The sequence below is a fragment of the Amphiprion ocellaris genome, chromosome 11 (assembly GCF_022539595.1).
Source record: "Amphiprion ocellaris isolate individual 3 ecotype Okinawa chromosome 11, ASM2253959v1, whole genome shotgun sequence".
In the NCBI taxonomy this organism is placed as follows: domain Eukaryota; kingdom Metazoa; phylum Chordata; class Actinopteri; family Pomacentridae; genus Amphiprion; species Amphiprion ocellaris.
Genome location: NC_072776.1, coordinates 30,584 through 52,967, shown reverse-complemented (window position 1 = coordinate 52,967; position 22,384 = coordinate 30,584). Strand labels below are relative to the sequence as shown.

The 22,384-nt window shown below is 40.6% G+C and overlaps 1 protein-coding gene across 3 annotated transcripts in view; it reads left to right on the top strand.

The window, feature by feature from the left end:
• Positions 1 to 22,384, top strand: part of sytl5 (synaptotagmin-like 5) — a 69,136-nt gene that overhangs the window by 19,671 nt on the left and 27,081 nt on the right. For all 3 annotated transcript variants that reach the window (XM_055015287.1, XM_055015286.1, XM_055015288.1), the window contains exons 2-6: positions 16,320 to 16,669; positions 16,758 to 16,973; positions 19,217 to 19,329; positions 19,469 to 19,586; positions 22,098 to 22,229. In XM_055015287.1, the coding sequence (XP_054871262.1) occupies positions 16,551 to 16,669; positions 16,758 to 16,973; positions 19,217 to 19,329; positions 19,469 to 19,586; positions 22,098 to 22,229 (698 nt within the window). In that variant the 5' untranslated portion in view covers positions 16,320 to 16,550. The remainder of the gene's footprint in view (positions 1 to 16,319; positions 16,670 to 16,757; positions 16,974 to 19,216; positions 19,330 to 19,468; positions 19,587 to 22,097; positions 22,230 to 22,384) is intronic.

The following is a 22,384-nucleotide window of genomic DNA, read 5'->3' as shown; positions in this document are numbered from 1 at the left end:
CATCCTGTGAATTACCACAAGGAGTTTTAGGAGCCGTGCATTAAAACCAAACCATTCTGAGGAAAGCCACACAGACAGAATGTTGGTTAACTAAAGCAGCCATCTGATACATGGAACTATCACAGTATAATTTATTAATGATCTAGACTCACAGCTCTGTGAGCATCTGTATTGTAGATCCTTAATGCCAGGGGATGCTGTTTGGAAAAAACACTCAACCCTAAGTTGATGAAGGAGCTGCTGTGTTATTTCTTTATAAAAGACGTACTCGCTGCTCCTCTCTCCAACAACAAGGCTAAAGCTATACGCCAAAACTGACAGTTTTTCAGTCTGAAGGGAACGAGCCGCATTTCTGCAAAACAAAACACCACATGATGCTCTCTCGACCTCGCTCTTCCCACTTGAACGTTCTGGCAGAAATGTTTTGTAGCTGGATTGGCACGGAGCAGAGAGGTACGTGATAATTCAGCACTTGTACATCAAGTGGATTTCGCTGTCCTGCTGCTGAGATCACACTCAGGTTCAAATGTTTGCAGTTGGCCAGTCTTTTCTTCAGGAGGAAATGACATCATGTGGAGCAGATCACGTGATCTGGAATTAACACACTTCCTGGAGAGGTGTTTTAATTACAAGGTGGTTGGTCTTAAATTCAGACGGTTATTTAGTTGACATTTTAGTGATATCCAGTCATTTATTATTAATAACTGATTGTTTCCATAATAAACAATTCTAGAATTTGTAAAGACATGATCATACTGAACATAAAAACATTATTTTTTTACTTTTAATATAAATGTATGCAGATATATCCCATGGACTTCAAAAGTCCCTCAATTTGAGTCACATCAAGCTCTAATTAAAAACACAAAGATGGGGACTCAAGATGGCGGCGTAGAGAGTGGTTGACTTTTTCTGAGCTCTGCACCACCGCATTGATATTTCATACAAAACTCCGCCCTGCTCAATATTTGCATTAACTTTCACGTCGTATACTTCAACATGAATATTGATGACTATTTTTTGAGATCCCGGGACAAGATACCATCAAAAGAGGATCGTAATCCGGTCAAGACGAGCGAGCCAGAAGCTTCTGCTAGCATGCCTAACTCTCCCCTAGAGGAAGAGCAGCAACAGGTACAAGCTAACACCGAAGTTGTCCTTGACGCCTCTTTTCGCCAAACTATTCAAGAAATAACGGCAAACATAACTAAGGTGATTGATGAAAAGCTTGGGCCGTTATCTCAAACGATACTGGTGCACGCTGAGCAACTGAAAAAGATCGAGGAACGAACCACTGAGGCCGAGAACAGGATCGCTGCGGCTGAACACACCTGCGAGGATGTGGATACACGGGTTCACGAGCTTGAAAAGCAGATACAAAGCATGGCTGAGCATATCGACGACCTCGAGAATAGAGGTAGGAGGAAAAATGTCCGGGTTATTGGTTTACCAGAAGACACGGAGGGGAGCAACTCAACAAAGTTTTTTGAGAGCTGGATACCCAACGTGCTCGGGATGGAGACGAAAGCAGGCCGCGTCAAAATTGAAAGAGCTCACCGTACCCTAGCGCCGAAGCCGGGACCGAACCAGCGACCACGACCCGTCGTGATCAGATTTCACAACTTCGCTGACAAACAGAGGGTGTTCGACGCCGCAAGACGCAGCGGGACCGTGAAGTACCGGGAATCCCCATCATGTTTTTCCAGGATCTGTCAGCCGCGGTGCTACGCAAACGAAAAGCTTTTGATGATGTGAAGAAACATCTGCGGGATATGGGTGTCAAGTACATGATGCTCTACCCGGCTACACTGAAAATAATCCACGGTGGGGAGGCTAAAAGCTTCGACTCCCCCGCCAGAGCAGTGACTTTTGTGGACTCTCTCAAGTGAACTGCACGTGAGTCACCAACCGATCCGTTTATGTTTATGGGCAGGTTAATGATCTTAATAATGAGAGTAAGTTGTTTTGTTCTGAATTTATTTGGGGGTAGTCTATACATTTACCTTATGTGATTAATGATGATGGCTCATAAAGTCAAAATTGAGCAATTTCAAGTGATATTCTTTGCCCTACCATCCTATGTTTACGGTAATCTTGGGTGACTGGTAATGTGAAGTGTAAACCAATATCTCAGAGAGTGTGCTATGCTAATTTGTTTCTTCTTTTTTTTCCTCTTTCAAAGCAAGAGGGCAACTGCCCATTCTCATTTTTATCTGAGGGTGGATATTATCATTTAGATGGTGTTATTTGAGTTTGGAGAAGTTAACCAAGTTAGAGTTGAGTATTGGAAGAGGAGAAGGTTAAGGTAATCCCCTGGTTATCATGTGGGGAAGGTTCCTCCCACAGTGCTGTTTGCACATCTGTTGTTTGTAATTTGTGTGTTTTGTTTTTTGTCTCTCAGCTGGGTTATAGTCGGGTGCAGGATCTACATGGAGAGTGCAGTGCATTTGGAAGCTTAAATATTTTCAGTAAAAAATGTCATGACCTGTAACACTTTGAGGCTGTGGGCTTGGAATATTAAGGGAAGCCACTCCCCCATCAAAAGGAAAAAAATATTATCTTTAAAGAAAGAAAAGGTTGATATTGCTATGTTGCAAGAAACACACCTCAATAACAAGGAACATTTAAAGCTGCAACAGTGCGGTTTTGACCAAGTCTATTTTTCGTCATTCACCTCCAAAAGCAGAGGCGTGGCAATACTCATTAGGAAAAATTTACCAGTTAAGGTGTCAAAATGTATTAATGATAAATATGGACGGTTTGTACTGATTTCAGCCTCATTACATGGGGAGGAGTTTGCTCTCTTAAACGTATATTGCCCGCCAGGTCATCCACTTAACTTTTTGACGGAGGCTTTTGCTAAATTATCTGATTTTGCAGTGGAAAATACTATTGTAGGAGGTGATTTTAATTGCCTTCTGAATCCTTTGATGGACAGGTTTCCCCTAGGTGCTTTAGCTCTTTCAAAACAATCACAACAAATCGCTGGTCTTTGTGAGGATTTTGGCTATGTGGATGTTTATAGGACACTTCACCCTGCGGATAAGGAATTTACCTTTTTCTCAAACCCTCATAAGTGTTACACAAGAATAGATTATTTTTTTGCTCCAAAACAGCTTATAGAATCTGTCGTCTCCTGTTCAATTGGAAACATCATAATATCAGATCACGCTGCATTGTATATGAATGTTACATTTAAAAAACTTTCCAAGAAGCCTATGGGTTGGAGAATGGATACATCAATCTTAAAAGATCACAAATTTATATCATACTTCTCTAAAGAATTCAGGCAGTTTCTTGCCATCAACACTCCCTCTGTTGTCGATTCATCACTGCTCTGGGAGACCTCCAAGGCTTATGCCAGGGGGTTGATCATATCCTATACTGCTACCAAAAGGCGTAAAATTTTGGAGCAACAAGTTTTATTGGAAAAAAGGTTAAATATATCGGAGAAGGAATATATAAAGAGACCTACAGCAGCTAAACTGAAGGAAGTTACCACAATTCGCTCCACATTAGACTCCTTACTAACAAAAAAGGCAGGGGAGAAATTAGGATATGCAAAACAAAAACTATTTGAACACGGGGACAAATCAGGAAGACATTTAGCCAATTTAGCAAAAAAGCGTAGGGCCTCTCAAATTATTGAGTCAATTCTAGATGAGTCAGGGACTTGCTCCTCTGATTCTAAAATAATTAACAACACTTTTCGAAATTTCTATTCTAAATTATATCAGTCAGAACAAGCTAACAATGTTAGGACTCTAATGGAAACTTTCTTCTCTGAACTTGATCTCCCAGTTATATCAGAAGATCAGAAATCCAATCTCAGCGTCTGAACTGCGTGAGGCCATTCACACTCTTCACTCAGGCAAAGCACCAGGCAGTGACGGTCTCGGCAGCGAATTCTATAAAGAATTTCAAAATATTTTATTAGAACCTATGATGAATATGTTTAATCATTCTTTTGAATGTGGCACTCTCCCACCATCACTAAGAGAAGCCAGTATTTCACTGATTCTTAAAAAAGGGAAATGTCCTGAGAATTGTGCCTCATATAGGCCAATCTCGCTGCTGAATGTGGACTTAAAGATCCTGTCTAAAGTCTTGGCAAGACGCTTGGAGGGCCTCTTACCAATCATAGTGAAGGAGGATCAAACTGGCTTTATTAAGGGCCGTAATTCTTACAATAACATTAGAAGATTGCTAAATATTATTCAGTTATCTGAACAGCAGGAAATAAACGGTCTTGTGATTTCCCTAGATGCGGAAAAGGCCTTCGACCGTGTTGAATGGTCTTATTTGTTTTTTACACTTGATCGGTTTGGCTTGGGTGATGACTTTGTCAGATGGGTGAAGGTCCTATATATGGAGCCAATGGCTGCAGTTCTAACCAATGGACTTAGGTCCACAAATTTTGCAATCCAGAGAGGCAGCAGACAGGGCTGTCCTCTGTCACCACTTTTATTCGCAATGGCTATTGAGCCTTTAGCGGAAGCTATCAGACGAGACCCTTTAATAACTGGACTGGATGTGGGAGAAAAAGCTCATAAAATTTCATTATATGCAGATGATGTGCTGTTATTTATGTTAAACCCTTCTGTATCAGTCCCTCGTCTTATCCAGGTTGTTGATCAGTATGCTGCCTTTTCTGGATATAGAGTTAATTTTTCCAAATCAGAGGCAATGCCTCTAGGTAATTTAAAACATCTGCCAGTTATTCAGAACTCTCTTCGATTCAAATGGTCCCCCTCTGGATTTATATACTTAGGTATATATATTACACCTAAATTTAATCAGTTGTTTCAAGCAAACTTTATTCCTCTAATAAGATAAAACAAGATTTGGAGAGATGGAATGATCTTCCCATTTCATGGCTGGGACGAACCTCGCTTCTGAAAATGAATGTTCTCCCGTGCCAGCTCTATCCAATACAAATGATTCCCATTTTATTCAATCATAAGATAGTGAAAAAACTCAGTGGTTGGTTTAGCTCATTTATTTGGGGTAAACGAAGACCACGGATTAGAATATCAGTGTTACAGTCATCCAGTGCTAGGGGCGGGCTGGACCTCCCAGACATCAAGAGATATCAACTGAGTGCCCACTTAAGATATATAGCTGATTGGGTCAAAGATGATGCCTCCTCAACCTGGCTTGATATCGAGAAGTACTTATCCAACTGCCCTTTAAAGAATCTACTCTTTATTGATAAATTGAAATGTTTTAAAAACTTTGCAGCAACCCAGTTACAATTAATACTGTTAGAGCATGGAGGATCACACAGCATATGGAAGGCAGGTCAAGGCTTACATCAGTCTTCACCCCGATCACTGATAATCCTGATTTTCTCCCGGGGACCTTAGATGGTGCATTCAAACACTGGACTGCTAAGGGAATTGTTTCCCTGGGTGATCTCTTTGTCGGCCCTACCCTCATGACTTTCAGTCAGGTTATGGAAAAATACGACATATCAAGAAATGATCTCTTTCGTTACTTTCAGGTCAGAGATTTTATTATTAAAGATACATCTTTGCCTGCTGATATGAAGGTCACACAAATAGAGAAACAAGTACTTCTCTCGCAGGGAAAGGCTGCCATTAGAACCTTCTATGCCTGTCTGGGAGATTGCACAGGTTTGGGCGATCGGTCGTTGAGGGAGGCCTGGGAGAGGGAGCTGGGTGTTGTGATAACAGAGGAAATGTGGGACGACATTTGGGATAATTCAAAGAAATTAACTGTCTGTAACCGGACAAGAGCGATGCAATTAAAGATTCTGCATAGAGCACATGTTGCCCCCAACCGTCTCTCTAAATATAGGAAGGATATCTCTCCGGTTTGTCTTAAATGTAAGACAGAAATTGGTGATCTCACTCACTGCTATTGGTCCTGTGTTAAAATACAGAAATATTGGAATGATATCTTGTCTGAAATACAGAAGATTTTGAAAAAGCAGTTTGACTTCAACCCGGTTTCCCTCCTCCTGGGTCTTTCAAATGATCGTGTTAATGACAAATATCAGAAAAGACTGTATAATGTCCTGACTTTTTGTGCCCGGAAAAACATTCTTATGCACTGGATCATAGATAAGATCCCCTCACTGTCGGGATGGCACAGGACAATAATGGAATACATACCTCTGGACTTTCTAACTTGTCTTTTGCACTCCAAAACTGATGTTTTCGAACAAACATGGAAGCCATTTCTTGACTACATTAATGAAAATGTTTCTGCTATTCTGACGAGAGCATTTGCATAAATAACAGTATTCATTACTTTCTCCTTGTGTAGTTTTCACTGTATTGCACTCTATTTTGCATGATGTACCTGTCACATTCACCCGGAACTGATTTGTATTGATTTTTGCGTCGCTATTCCCAGCTTCTTGTTGTTGTTGTTGTTTTTGTTGTTGTATGGTATTTTTGCTTTGCTTTGTTTTGTTTTTCTTTGTCTGGTCCTGTCTTTTGTATGTTTGTATATGAAGAAAATTAATAAAAAAACAAAAAACAAACAAAAAAAACCCACAAAGATAAAATGACTATTTGATTGATTTTCAATGATCAGTAGGTAGTTAATAATGTTATATTCAATTTCTGTGACAGTAAAGAGTCAGTGTAAAATATAAGACAAAAACAGTAATATTTTAGGAGCTAAAAAATAGAACAATAAATGAAAGTAACCATCCCATACAGACGCAGTAATTTTTCGTAAGTCAGATGCATTATCTAGTCTTAATTTTACATTAGATATTTTTTAGTTTTTTTATGTGAGAAAACACTAAAGAAATTACACAAATTGTAACTTTTGATAGATATTTATGGTATTAAACTTATATTATATAAGTATATAATATATTATATTATAAACTTTATATTTGTTTCATATGTTCAATAAAATGTTTGAAAGTTTACAGTGAATGTATTAATATATATTTTTGTGAAAAAGCATTACTTTTTTGTCATTTTATTGATATGAAAATCACATCAAAAATATAGGGACAAAATCTATTTTAAAAAAAAAAGAAAAAAGAAAACGAGGGGGGATTATTTTTTGTGTTTTTTTGTGCAGTGTTCTGTTTTCTGGTAGCAGCTGTTTATCAAAAGTTTCATATTGTCACTTTAAAGTTTATATACATAATAAATAATGCATGTAATCTGACTTTAGTTCATTGCTTTAAATGTACATTTTATTGAGCTTTAACAGGTGAACATAGTGGAATATTTAGCTGCTAATGAAATAGAAGTTGACAGAAACTTAAACTGTTTCCAGATACATGATTTATAACACATTCATTTTCCTGCATCTTTACTTTATGCCTGAATAAACCTTCATCTTTCATTGAAGTTTTAAGTTTATTCTCTCATTCATTCAAGTTATTTTCAGTTTATAGAAGTCACATGTTTAAAGTACATAGTACAGACTTATTATACAATAACTATGAGATATTAATGGACAAATGGACTTCACCCTGTGGGGATCATTTGGATCTCAGTTGTAAAACCTTTTAATATGATATTTCATCATAGTGCTCTCCACTAAAATCCATGACAGGACTGCAGACAGAGAAAAAACTGTTTATGTCTCCTTGGAGAACTCATGTGAGTTGTTCCATTCGTCTCATAAAATCAATTTGAAGTTCAGTCCTGCCTGCAGATAGAGCAGAAACAGCTGCTGTTCTGGAGCTTTCTATCATATATCATTATCTTCAGCAGAGGGAGTTTCCCCAGTTATGATCACAGAGAAATAACGTCTTCCTTTCATTCAAGTTATTGTTCAGTCTTCTGTTCTTGAAGATTGTGTGAAATGATTGAGCAGCTACTGAATGAGCCGAGAGGTGATAAGTTGGTGATTAAATAGTGGTGCAACTAACAGATTTTTTTTATTAGCAATTATTCTGTAAAATTAATGAACGTATTTACTACTAATTACTAGGTCTTGTTTTGTCCACAACCCAAAATATTCAATTTTCATTCTCCAGACACCAGAAAATATTCAAATTTAAGAAGCTGAAATCAGAAAATTGCTACTTTTTAGTAAAAAATACTCAAAACAATGAACTGATTATCAAAATAATTGGTGATTAATCACTGACCACTAATTGATGAACCAATCATTTTAACATCTGTACCTCCATGACAGCTGTGTCGTTGATAAGACTGTTTTCTCATCCGTTGTATTATTTTATACACTCTTGGTATAGATTTGCTTTTCTGTAAATAACTGTCCAAACTGACATGATGATTTCAGTCAGTTTTGTCTTAAATGACTGTATTTTTTCGCTTTTTTCCCCATCTTTTCTTCCGTTTAAAGAGGACGTTCATATTTCTCTCACTTGCTGCTTTGTGACTTGGCCGTGATGTGGGTGTACACTCATACACTCAAATATTGTGTTATTTCCTGCTTATTGCTCAACTAACCAAATTACATCCGTAAAATGTTCCAGTTAGACGAATACAGTCCACAGAATTCCAGTTAGCAGCTTATTACATCTTCAAACATTTCACCATCACTGATTGCATTTAGTTAAATTACATTTTCTGCAAAACCCAAAGCAACAAACACCTTGAGAGAACAGATGTTTGCAGTTTTAAACACAGCAGCACAGATGAGCAGAACAATGTGGCCGGAGGGCAGAATAAACATGATAAAGAAGACGTGAAAACAGTGAGATCCTCTGGCTGTAATATTTCAGGCTTCCTAACATTTTCTGTGTAGACTGATTTCCTCTGAAGATATAAATCTGTAAAATCATTCACAAACACAGAGGTTTGCTTTTAACAAGACTAATACAAAGATCTGTGCTTTCATAAAACATAATGCTGAGTAAATAACACATTCGTTTATGACTTTTTTCTGCCTCTAATTTGAGTTGTGAGTATTTGCTGCAGCAGGACGCTCTAAGTGAAGATAAACTACAGCAAATGTCTCCATCTTAATGCAGAAACTCATCACAGTGCAGCTGATTGGTTTCTATTTTTTTCTTTCACCCAACAGTGGAGCTCTGTGACAGAGAAATAAGCTGCATTATATCTGACTTCGGCTACACTTGTTTGGGAGGATCAGTTCTTTGTTGGTTTTTGTCTTCAGAGGGGATTTGGTGACAGTAAAAAAAATATATAAAATAGATTTATCCTCCAAAGCCCTTCAGAGCTGCTGTTTGCTGAGTGATTCTATCCAAAGCCGAACATCAGCTGCTGTGTGAAGCACAAACCAGGACCGCTTTGCAAAGCCAGAACTTTAAATACAATAATATGTGTCCTTTTATACTGTTCCCCCCTTTGAATGTATTTACAGTCGAAGATAAGATCAACTTTATTAATCCCAGAGGAAATAGTTCTGCCAGAGTACAATAAACAATGAAGGTTAGTGAGATATACACAATTACACAGAGGTTGGTAAAAAAAAAGAACTCAAAAACAATACAACTAACTGCAAAGTGTCAAAGCGTTTGTGTGAAGTGTCTAATGGTGCTTTTCTACCAGCACCTACTCGGCTCGACTCTACAGGGTTTGTGAGGTTTTCCATTAGGACTAGTACCTGGTACCAGGAACTATTTTAGTTCCTACTGGGCCGGGGTTCCCAGCGAGCTGAGTGGAGCCGATTCCGCGACGTCTACAGAGTGCAGGCCACTGATTGGACAGGGAGTGACGACACACCAGAGCGACTCCTTCGCCAAAACCAAACCCACCATTTAAAAAAACACTGGCAACAGCGATGGTTTGCTTTGCTCTTCATGGAACTTGGGAAAATGTGAATATGGCCACCAGAGGTGTACCGTGGGCGAATGAAGAGACTTTTCTGTCTTTGGTGGCGGACCAAAGAATCCAGAGGGAGCTGGACGGAGAAAGTTTTTCAGGAGGTCTCTGAGCGGACGGACGCCCACGGATACAGCAGGACAATGAAGCCGTGTAGGGAAAAGCTGAAAAAGCTCATAAGTCTATTTTGTGCTTGCTGTTTCTTACATGTGCTATGACAACTCCAACCGGGATGAGGTGGTACTCAATTTTAATGGAAAACTACCTAAACCAAGTCGAGTCGAGTTGAGTAGGTGCTGGTGGAAAAACGCCGTAAGTGTGTGAAGCATCAAGTGATAAGGAATAGTGTCTGAAGAAAAAAATTAATAAAAATAAAATAACACAAGTACAAAATGTAAACTGTAGACTAATAACAAGAAAGAGATTAACAGAAAATGAACTGAAAGTAAACAGATACAGTGCGCCAGAAATCTTGCACTCCAACAATAATCCTACAGATAGTGAGACTTTTAAGGAAAAGTCTGGTAGTTTTGCACATGAACATGAGTCTGATGGTCATGTATCCCTCCGGCAGACAGGGGAGGAATTGTACAGTCTAATTACCACAGGTAGGAAGGACCTCCTGTGGCGTTCTGTGGTTTTGGACGAGTCCTCTGTCTCCTGAAGTCCGTTGAGCTGCAGGTGGTTCAGTCCACACCACTCCACAGACCACCGCCCTCCTTCGTCCCTACTGATACAGTAGTGGACGGTATCAGAAGGGACATCAGTGGCAGAGCCCCGATGTCCCTTCTGGAAGGACAGTTTATTATCTGACAGCTCACTAGAATATGGAAGCAGTGAAGCTGCTTGCTTGTTCTCTGACTTTGAGGCTCTTCTGTCCTGCTGCTGAATGCCAATTAGTAACTATATTTTATGTTTGTCCATCTCTCACTGTGTCTGTTTGGCTTCTTCTGAGCTCACCTGTGCTCTTTAATTGGCAGATTGATTCTGTCGTCTGGAAGCTCGACCACCTGCAAAAAACTGCAGAGTAACCAAACCCCAGGAGTAGAGCTTTTTGTGTGGCTTTGTAGGACAGATATCGCTGATGTTGCCCAGACTTGCTGACATCCCTTACATGCTTGAACAGCAGGAACTGTGAGTGGTGGGAAAGATGAAAACCTGCACCGTGCTGAGAAAGCGATGAGTCACCGCTCTCCTCTGAGCAGCTTTATTAGACTGCAGTAAGTGTGTTTCCTCCATGATGAAGCCAAACTTTTACTGCCTCCTCTCCTGTTTACTGAAGGCAGAGCAAGCGGCGGCAGGAATGTCGTTTGTGTACTCAGGGAGGGTTAGCTCACAGCTCCACTGCAATATGATCAGATCAATATTAGTTTTGCTTTATTGATGTTGTTGACTGAGAGTTGGACATGTAGGCCGAGCAGGTCATGAGAATCATGAGGCGCAGGATGACAGAAATGCATTTGTTGTTCTAATCTGTACTTTTTACTTCCCGCTTTGTCTTTTAATTGTCCAACATAGTCAAATAAAACAACCCTGAAATAAATCCTGCCTTCACGCTTCATGCTGGTATTCTGGCCATCCTGAATTTGACTTAGGACTTACTAAATCTGTTTCTGGCAAAATACAGTGGTGGAAAAAAAATCTTTGGATGCCCTTAAAATTTTACACAATCTCAATTATCATGAAATATTTGTAGAAAAATCTTTTTTGTGTTTCTAAAGGTGTGGCTGCATTAGACAGACAAGAACAAATACAATTTTTTTGTTTATTGTTTACAAGAAAAACTAACAAAACTAAATTCTACCAAAAGGACGCAATCCTCAAAATGTCTAATTTTTATGGAAACAATTAATTTAAAGTTTTTAATGGCTTTAAAAATAAAATATTAGTCCACTACTTGGCTTTATGACCAAACACGTGCAATTCTGGAAGTCCCTAACTTATTAAACACAAGTTGACACATGCTAGTATGCCAACTCTTGCAGTGGTGGTAGGTAAATAAGTGTATTTACAAGTACTACTGTATACTTCGGTACATGTTTGAGATGCTCCTATTTTAATGTTACTTAATGCTTCTACTGCATTTCATTTTAGGAGAAAATGCTGCACTTTTTTCAGTCCGCTGTATTTATTTGACAGCTCTAGTTGCTTGTTTAGATGAAGATTTTACACAATAAGCTTTTTCCTAAAAGCAGTTTGTATTGAGGGTCACATTTCAGATGGTATTAGTTGTTAACACCTCCACCAAATAATATATTTTCCCTCTAAATGTCTGTGTAGTTTCTCATTCATCCAGGTCGTGGTTATCCAAAGTTGTTTAAATCAATCCAACTGGACTTTAAGAAAGTTATAAGCTGAGGCAACATCAACCACCACCAGAACTGAAGAAGCCTCTTGGATGAGAGGTGAGACGTCTTCAAGGAACCTTCTTAAAGTCCAGTTGTATTGATTTAAACAACTTTGGATTTCCCTCTAAACTTCTCACATAGTTTATTTTCAGTAAATATTCAAATTATCCAATATCGCAACAAAAATCTAAGTTTAGAGAAAAAGTCCAAAAGTTTAAAACATATTTGTGTAGAAGAACTTTATTTTTTTACCTTCCCTGTGTCTGTGACATTCAGATATACACTATATTGCCAAAAGTATTCGCTCACCTGCCTTGACTCACATATGAATGTAAGTGACATCCCGTTCCTAATCCATAGGGTTCAATATGACGTTGGTCAACCCTTTGCAGCTAGAACAGCTTCAACTCTTCTGGGAAGGCTGTCCACAAGGTTTAGGAGTGTGTTTATGGGAATTTTTGACCATTCTTCCAGAAGCACATTTGTGACGTCACACACTGATGTTGGACCAGAAGGTCTGGCTCTCAGTCTCCACTCTAATTCATCCCAAAGGTGTTCTATGGGGTTGAGGTCAGGACTCTGTGCAGGCCAGTCAAGTTCATCCACACCAGACTCTGTCATCCATGTCTTTATGGACCTTGCTTTGTGCACTGGTGCACAGTCATGTTGGAAGAGGAAGGGACCAGCTCCAAACTGTTCCCACAAAGTTGGGAGCATGGAATTGTCCAAAATGTCTTGGTATGCTGAAGCATTCAGAGTTCCTTTCACTGGAACTAAGGGTCCAAGCCCAGCTCCTGAAAAACAAGCCCACACCATAATCCCCCCTCCACCAAACTTTACACTTGGCACAATGCAGTCCCACAAGTATCGTTCTCCTGGCAACCGCCAAACCCAGACTGGTCCATCAGATTGCCAGATGGAGAAGCGTGATTGGTCACTCCAGAGAAGGTGTCTCCACTGCTCTAGAGTCCAGTGGTGGCTGCTTTACACCACTGCATCCCACACTTTGCATTGCACTTGGTGATGTATGGCTTGGATGCAGCTGCTCAGCCATGGAAACCCATTCCATGAAGCTCTCTGCTGAAGCACTGTTCTGGAGCTAATCTGAAGGCCACATGAAGTTTGAAGGTCTGTAGCGATTGACTCTGCAGAAAGTTGGCCACCTCTTGGCACTATGCTCCTCAGTATCTGTCAGTTTACGTGTCCTACCACTTGGTGGCTGAGTTGCTGTCGTTCCCACAAACTTCCACTTTCTTATAATACAGCTGACAGTTGACTGTGGAATATTTAGGAGCCAGGAAATGTCACAACTGGATTTGTTGCACAGGTGGCATCCTATCACAGTTCCACGCTGGAATTCACTGAGCTCCTGAGAGCGACCCATTCTTTCACAAATGTTTGTAAAAGCAGTCTGCATGCAGAGGTGCTTGATTTTATACACCTGTGGCCATGGAAGTGATTGGAACACCTGATTCTGATTATTTGGATGGGTGAGCAAATACTTTTGGCAATATAGTGTATCTGCTGTCCTGTAAGTAAAACTGTATATAAAGTAGTTTAAACTAGCTCCAGCTTCCCTGTTAGTAATCTAATTATGTCATACATAATAATATATCAGTCAAAGGAGCCATAACAGTACTTTTACGTCATTACTTTAACTGCATTTTGCTGCTAATATGTCTGAAATACAGTATATTTTCATTGCTGTATTGAAGGATCTAATGCCCCTTTTTAACCACTGAGTGTTTGTTTTCAGAGTGACTGCAGACTACATTAGTCTTGTTCCAAAAGAAGTCACCATAACTGAATAAGTGTGAAAAGCATGTCTGTATTCATCACTAAACACAAAGGCATCTTTATGATTTCCTCTGTTAAATCCTCACCTCACGTCTAACAGCTGAAGAAAGATCTCTTCTTTGGCTGTAGTTCAGCTTCAGATGCTAGAATAACTGATGTCACGATGTTCTTCGGGCTGCAAATGGAGCTGCGATGATGTCTGCCGGTTCATTAGTGCTAATTCATGTAAAGTGCAGGGAAGAGGCGAGAGAAGAAAGGACGGGGATGAAAGAGACGGTACTGAATAAGGACTGAAGGAGGCTGGTGTGAGCTTATTCAGATCCCTCCACTCCATTCAGTTTTTATTCCCCAACTTCATTTTACTGGAGCGCTGGCAGAGTTTTGTCCCTGTGCTCGGGGCCTCATATCAGCCAGCCGTCTCTGATCTTCATGCTGGGTTTATTGACAGAGTGCTGGAAAACTGATTTCTGTGCAAATCATTCTCAGCAGTTTATTTGATCAGGCGCTGCAGCTCAATGGAGAATATTGCCAATGTGTGCTCATTTACAGCACTGAAAGCACATCAGAGCCACTCAGCTTTTCCACAGTGCAGGAAGGACTGACATTTGCTTTACATTGTTCCCTGTGGAACATTTTTCATAATCAGGACTGCCGTAGCTCTGATGATACGACCATCAATCGAAGGGTCAGTGCTTCGACCCCAACTCCTCCTCTTCCTGTCCACATGTCATAGTTTTGGAGCTGAACTCCAAACTTTAAGCTAATTCCACGTCAGCAGCTCTTTGAGGCTGCATGCCAACACACAGGAGTGCTTTGAGATTCATGTTAACACCAGGATGTTTAGGTGCAAAGGGAATGATGTTTACCATGCTAAGTATCTTCATCTTTGCTAATTACACTTCAGGAAGATGAAAAAGGATACAGGAAGATTAGTTGGAGCCATAGTCAAGAGGTAAGGAATGAGCCATAATACCACTAATCAGAGCTGCACGTCCTAAAATGACACAACAGACCGTGAACAATCTAGCTCTGAGAAACAGGGAAGCATTTCAGACTTGACGCAGGGAATATCAGTTGAAAGTTCAGTGGGGGCATCCTCTTTGGTCAGATGGGACCAAGATAAACTCATTTGACTCAGATATTGTCCAGCATGTCTGATGTAAACCTGACCAGGACTACCACAGTGGAAGATAGTCCTGACAGTGAAGCACGGAGGTGGGAGTGTGATGGTATGAGGCTGCATTCATGCAAAAGATGTGGAGAAGATGGCATTTGCAGAAGATCTAAGCAGCTAGTTTGTATTTTTATAAAAGAGAAAATACCCTACTGTTCAAGTTGAAAGTAATGCAACTACTGTAGGCTGATGCAAGTTTGAATAATTTGACATTTAAGCAGTCAAGCACAAAAACACAAGTTTAAAGTTCCAAAAAAAGATGGATTTATTTTCCAAAAAAAGTAGCTTTTACAAAGCAACTGACTAAAGGTAATGAAATCAAAGTTATAGGGCCCTTAAAGGAGGTCAACAAAATATAACTCTACTGAAAATAAGGTTGACTAAAACTAGACACCAGCTCAACTAACAGACCTGCCGGAGTGACTCTGGGGCAACAGAGTTAGTGGTTGATCAGACCACATTTAGCACACAGGGGGAAACTATACACAATAATTACAACTGACTACCCCCCCCCCCCCCCACCCACCCACACACACACACACACACACACACACACACACACACACACACACACACACACACACACACACACACACACACACACACACCCATGATGTTAGAGCTCTTGGTCTGGTCCATGGGAGGGATTTCAACATAAGCCTTGCTCCGCCCTCAGCCCCATCTTTTCTCCTAACAGGTAAACCAGGTAACTTAAACAAAGCAGAAATTAGTATAGACAAATAGCAAAATGAGAAACAATGTGTCATGGACTGCGTGTGTTATTCCTGGTGCTAGATTAAAAATGTATAAATAAACATTTATCCTGGACTGACTTGAACTTTGAAAAACTAAACAACAGGGATTAGAACCTTTTCGTTTAGTGTTTGGTCCCAGCATTACCGTCCTTACAGCCAGGAAGTCATTCTCCTTTTACAGAAGCAGCTGCTGGTGTGTAGCTGTGAGCTTTGCAAATGGAAGCTGAGAAATGTGGGTGCGGTTCTCTGATTGTCAGCCTCAGAGCCTAATTGGGAGGTTGTTAAGCCACTGTGGAGCTGTCAAATGACCTCCAACTACTTGTGCTTGATACTGAAAATCATTGTCTTTAATTAATGCTCTTTAAGCTGGCTGGAAGGCAGGTCACATTAACTGGAATTAACCACAACTTCTACCTGCAGCCCATGGATATCTTTTATTAATGTCAGACGTGTGTAATTGATTTTTTTGTGTCTCTTTGACCTCGTCTAGGGTTCCTGAGAGCTTCTTGTTGGCTTGACCAAGAAACAGAAGATTAGAAGAGAAAACATTGGAGAACACTGGGAGATAATTCCAACTCGGCCAACGCTAACAGAACAACCGGCCAAACATTAGGAGAGCATCACAGAAACATGAGTACTTGGCAGCCTGATGTAGTTCTTGTTCTTCATGTAACATATTTGCTTGGCTAATTTCACCGGCTGTGTCTAGACTGAGAGCCAGATGGAGCAGGTCAGGGAGGATCTTAACCTCTCCTTTCTGCTGGAAAATGAAAGAGAAATGATCCTGAAGGTGCTGCAGAAAGACGAGAAGCTGAGGAAGCGAGAGGAGAAAAGGATACGGTGAGAACTTTAGCATCAGTGTTTAATCTCATGTTCACCTCAGTCACTTTTTTACTATGCTGTGTTCATCTCGTGTCTCTTTCTGCAGGAAGCTGAAGAATGAGCTGCTGGACATCAAACGGAAAGGTTCCCGTCGGCAGCAGGATCTGGGGGAGCGACAGTGCGCTCGCTGCCTCAAGACTTTGGGGCTGATCTTCGATCGTGGAGATCTGTGCGAGGAGTGCCAGCTACGAGTCTGCAACGAGTGCCGAGTTATGCATCCCAAATCAAGGCAGTGGAGGTGCAACGTTTGTGCCAAGATCTCGTAAGTGTGACGCCTGCAGGGACCAGAGCAGTGTTTGGAGGAGGAATGGATTCCAGATGGTTTATTTAGGGGATAAGTGGCACCACATCTGTCTATCTGTGAGTGCTTCAGGTGTTTAACTGCTGTGATCTTCAGGGATTTTTTTCTCACACAATCCCACCATGCTCTACATGCAGTAATTAGTTCCTCTAAATACATACAGTCATGGAAAAAATGATGTTTTCCTCAGTTTCTGGTTAATTTTAATGGAACCACTTTGTTTTGACAAATATAATAACAAAAAAATAGCTGATTAGAGTTTAATTTCAGAGCTGATATCAGACATTTTCCATGGTTTTCTGGATAATAATCTAAATCCCTTCAGTTCTTCCATCAATATCTATGGCATTGTTCTGCCAAAAACAGCTTTTAGGATTCCATGTTTTCTTTTCTGTCTGTTTTAGTCCCATGATCCACGCAGGAGTTAGTACTGATTCATAACCATTGTTTCTGACGACTGCAGCCATGTGTCTTGGATGTTCTCCACCAGCTTCTGACATTGTTCTGCTGTCACAGCAGCCCATTCCTGTTGCACTAATTCTAACTAATCTGCTTTGTGGTTCTCCATTTAGTGTTTGATGATTTTCCACAGGTTTTCAGTTGGATTTAGATCTGGTGATTGAGCAACCAAGGCATGGTTCCAATGTTCTGGTTCTCCATCCAGGCTTTAACTGACCTTGTCTTGTTGGAAAATCCAGTCATTGGAGGCAGGAAAGAGTTTTCCAGCTGATGGAAGAAGACCGTTTTCAACAGTAGCCCCAAACATGACCTGGTTCATTCATCCTGTTCCATCCAGACTGAAACTACCCCAGATGGTCCCTGATCCACCCCCATGTTTTACTGTAGGAGCAGACAGTCTGGTTTGTAGCTTCTCCAGGCTTCCTCCTAACCAGGAAGTTGGCTGGAGTGGTTCCAGGCATTAACAGGAACAAGAAATTGAAGAAGACAAGGGTGGTCTAATAATTTTTTCCATGACTATATGAGGATTATCCAGGACATTGCTTGAAGTACTCTGATGTCCCTTAAACTTACTCGACACTATTGTCACATTTTACAGTTTTTCTTGCTTTTCTTCTCCATGAAAAGATGCAAGCCACATCATTTTCACCATCTCATTTTTTTCCCTCTGCCCGCGTCAGGCTGTGGTTTATCAGAGTTTCTCTGAGCTCCACTTACAACGATAAATCTTTGCATCACTGCTCTGACACTCGCTGTTTGTAACTGTTGTGCTTCTGGACAGAGTAAAGTCAGGATGACAGGGAACAACTGAGCTGCTATGTAAAGCATTCTGATACTGGGTTTGTGTTATGGTTTATATGCAATGTAATATTGAAGAAAAGTTAATGTAATCTGTGTTTGTGTGATGGAAAGCGCCATCACACTCGATTTAGGAACCACTTGGTTGACAGTTTATTAGGTACACCTTATTAAAAGTAATGCAGTCTAATATATACTCACACATTTACAGTTATTTTGTCCAACCCATTTAATTCAGGATGGTGAACTAAAAATGTATTTATTCTTACTGTTGTTTGGAACTGCTTCAGTTTGAGTCTTAAGTATTCCAGACCAAGAAGTAATGTAAGAAACAGAGCTCTGCTTCAGTTGGGTTTATTAGGAACAAACAAAACCATTAGATATTGAATCATGGATTTCATTTGTAAGTCTCTCCACTTCATAATTTATAGAATTGATATTGTTTTTAGCTGTCGTTCCCCAGGGTCATCTTCAAATCTCATGGAAAACAAGGACATGCAATGTTTTATTAAATGAGAATTGTACAAGGTTTTGCTTTCTCTAATAATGCTATTGTCTGTAGTCGCTCGAAAAGACCCGCAATGGAACATAGTTTTTTTTCTGATCCACTTCAGGTTTAATTTGCTGCTGAAGTAAACTCAACTCTTTCCTCCGTGTTTCGATCGTCAGGGTTTTGGTGTCAATTCCACACTGACTTACTTTCAAAAATCGATCCCAGAAATGAGTAGAGCTGCCAAGTTCTTCACCGGTTAGTCTGAATAATTACACCAAGGCCAAAAGGTGAAGTCTGTGAGGAGGGAAACTTTCTCAGCTGCTGCCTACATGTGTAACCCACTGCAGAAGTTTACATGCAAAAAAGTGATTAGTTTTATTTTTTCCTCCTAACTGATGGTGTAAAAACAGTGTGAGCTGAGGTCTGAATGCTCACTAATGTATTTGTCCAACAGGGAGCTGAAGGTGGTGACTGGAGAGTGGTTCCTGGAAGAACGGTCCAAGCGTTTTGAGCAAGGAGTGCTGAGTAGCGACGTGATAAAACAGACAATCCTGAGCAGCCCGACAAGTGAGCCTCAACGTTAATGCACTTTAAACTGAAAGGCTGTAACCCAAACCTCAATGAATACTGTGGAAATAGCGGGCGAGGTGGTGGAGGAGAATAGGAAATGTGCTGATTTTATTAATCAATTACTGGTGCTTTTAAGCCACAGAAAAAAAGTCTACAGAGAACCTGCCGGCCCCTCCTCAGCCTGAGAAATCCAGCTCTCCAAGATCCAACAGAAGTGCAGCACTCAACGTGGTGGATGGAGCCAAGAGGAAAGGGTAAGAAGGGAAGCTGTCTGCTTAATGAAATTTCACAACATGAAAGCATGAAACAAGCAGGACATGCAGTATGTGGATGGGATAAAATCATCTCTCGCTGAATGTGCAGAGTGTGGAGTGCGCACTTCAGCACGAAAAGCATTAGAAAAGATCAAGTGGGTGCTCATTTGATTTTTCAGAGACTCTGAATGCATTTTAAACTACATTTGGAAGAGCTGCAAAGCCATAATTGGATTGTGCCGTCTAACATCACTCCTCATCTTCGCTGCACTCTAATGTTTCTTGAAGGCATCACAGAACACCAGACAGACGAGAAGCACGCCGGCTCTGTTTGACAATTCATGTTAGGGATGCTCTGGTAGCACCAAATTCACTCAGATGCTTCAGTTCCAACATCACAGCGAGCTGCAAGCAGTCATCGCTTACTGTATAATTCATCGCTTGCAGTCAGCAACAAAAGTATTTAGACAGTTACACAATTTTGTTATCTATAAAATATAATTTAAATTTATCTCCTCAGTGAGTATCCCACATTTTATGGCAGTCCATCCAACAGCTGCTGAGTTCATCTTCTGGGGACCATCGTTCCCAGAATATGATGAAGGTCATTAATTTTGTGCAAAGCTTTTATGGATAAAAGTTCTGGATCTCCACCATCACTTAATTCCAAAAATGTGTTGCTTTTCTTGTCATTTTCTGCACAAAATCAACCCAGTGGCCATTTTTCTCTGCAGAAAAGATATTGATATAAGCTAAGATCACTGGTGAAAAGATGTTCAGCACAAGTTCAGGAATGAAAGTTTTGTCACCGACTTTGTGAAGATGTTGATTGGACCTTCACATTCAGACCGTAGTTCAATAGGATTGCAAAAGTGAAAGTTTTCATCCTGCAAGATCTGAGCAGAGTTGGTAGCCAGAGCCTAGATATGTCCATCACACTAAACTAGTAAAATAACTAGCTGTTGCAGAAAAGAATATATGCCACAGACTGCTTACATTGGAGGGGCAGAAGTAATTGAAGCTGTAACTCCTAAGTAGTTGTGTAGTTAAGCTCTTATTTTAGACACAACAATGCCCTGTAAACTTCTTGTTGGCAGCATGCAGCCTATATAGTTCCATGTTTATGGGACACACAAATTTAGCAATAAGACTCCTACTTTGTGCAGACCTCCATGACTCCATGGCAGAAACAAATGATCAGAGTGATTCAACAGATTTGTGTTTTAGCACACGTTGATCTTGTTACTGCATTTCAGGTGGTTATAGAAAGAGTGAAGAGAAGTCTTAGACATTCAGACTGAATATTAACCATTGTTCAACCAGGAATCAATATTGATATCCAGGTGTTGTGCCAAAAAGCAAAAATCGGCCAAAACCAGTTTGGGAGCTTTGTGATTATTGCTCAGGTTAATAACTGTGATTTAAAATGTCAACATGCTTTGAAACATTCACATTTTATAGCATAATTATGGCTGACTTTTAGTATTAATATAGGCAGTGCTGGGCTGCTCAGTGGTCAGCTCTGTCGCCTCACAGCTAGTAAATCCCCAGTTCACGTCCCGGCCTTCCTGGGATCTTCCTGCATGGAGTCTCCATGTTCTCCTGTACATGTGTGGGTTTTCTCCAGGTTCTCCAGCTTCCTCCCACAGTCCAGAAACATGCTGAGGTTAATTGGTGATTCTAAATTGTTCGTGGGTGTGAATGTTTGTCTCTATGTGTAGCCCTGTGATAGACTGTTACCTGTCCAGGTGAACCTGTGATAGGCTGTTACCTGTCCAGGTGAACCTGTGATAGGCTGTTACCTGTCCAGGTGAACCTGTGATAGACTGTTACATGTCCAGGTGAACCTGTGATAGGCTGTTACCTGTCCAGGTGAACCTGTGATAGACTGTTACCTGTCCAGGTGAACCTGTGATAGACTGTTACATGTCCAGGTGAACCTGTGATAGACTGCTACCTGTCCAGGTGAACCTGTGATAGACTGTTACCTGTCCAGATGAACCTGTGATAGGCTGTTACCTGTCCAGGTGAACCTGTGATAGGCTGTTACCTGTCCAGGTGACCCTGTGATAGACTGTTACATGTCCAGGTGAACCTGTGATAGACTGCTACCTGTCCAGGTGCCCCCTAGCTTCACCCTCAGTCAGCTGGGATAGACTCCAGCCCCCCATGGATGGATGGATGATGGATAATAACAGGTAAAATGATGCAGAGACATTAGAGGATAGTTGCTCCCATAGATGGCAATCATTTTTTGGTAAATGATCCCTTTTTGGCACAACAGCAGGTTCTGCTCACTGGGAATCAATGTGGTGAAAATAATTGAAATGTAATAATGTACCAGGGTCGATCCTCCCTAATTACAGTTTATTTCCTCTGCAGGATGCAAAATGAGTGACTGAGATGTTCCTGATAAAATCAAGGCTGATGCAGTGTGATAGCTCTGCAATAATGACTGAATACAGTCATCAGACTCCCAGTGTGTGTGTTTGTGTGTGTTTGTGTGCGCAGAAGGATGAAGATGGATAAAAAAGGCAGCCGGCCCACCCAGAAGCCAGAGAATGGAGTCGTCAGCATCAAGTCTGGTTCAGATGGAGATGCTCAAAGCGTCCGAAGCACCCGCTCTGCTGCATATTCAAACAGGTATTTATCTTCACTCAGCTGTTTAATGTGAGATCACTCATTTAGAATTTTATCATCAAAATGCAATAACAGAAGTGTCTACATCATATCAAAGCTGCAGGAGAGTTCACACAAACAAGGCTTTGGGTTTTCTATTAGCACTGCTGCAGCTTTGT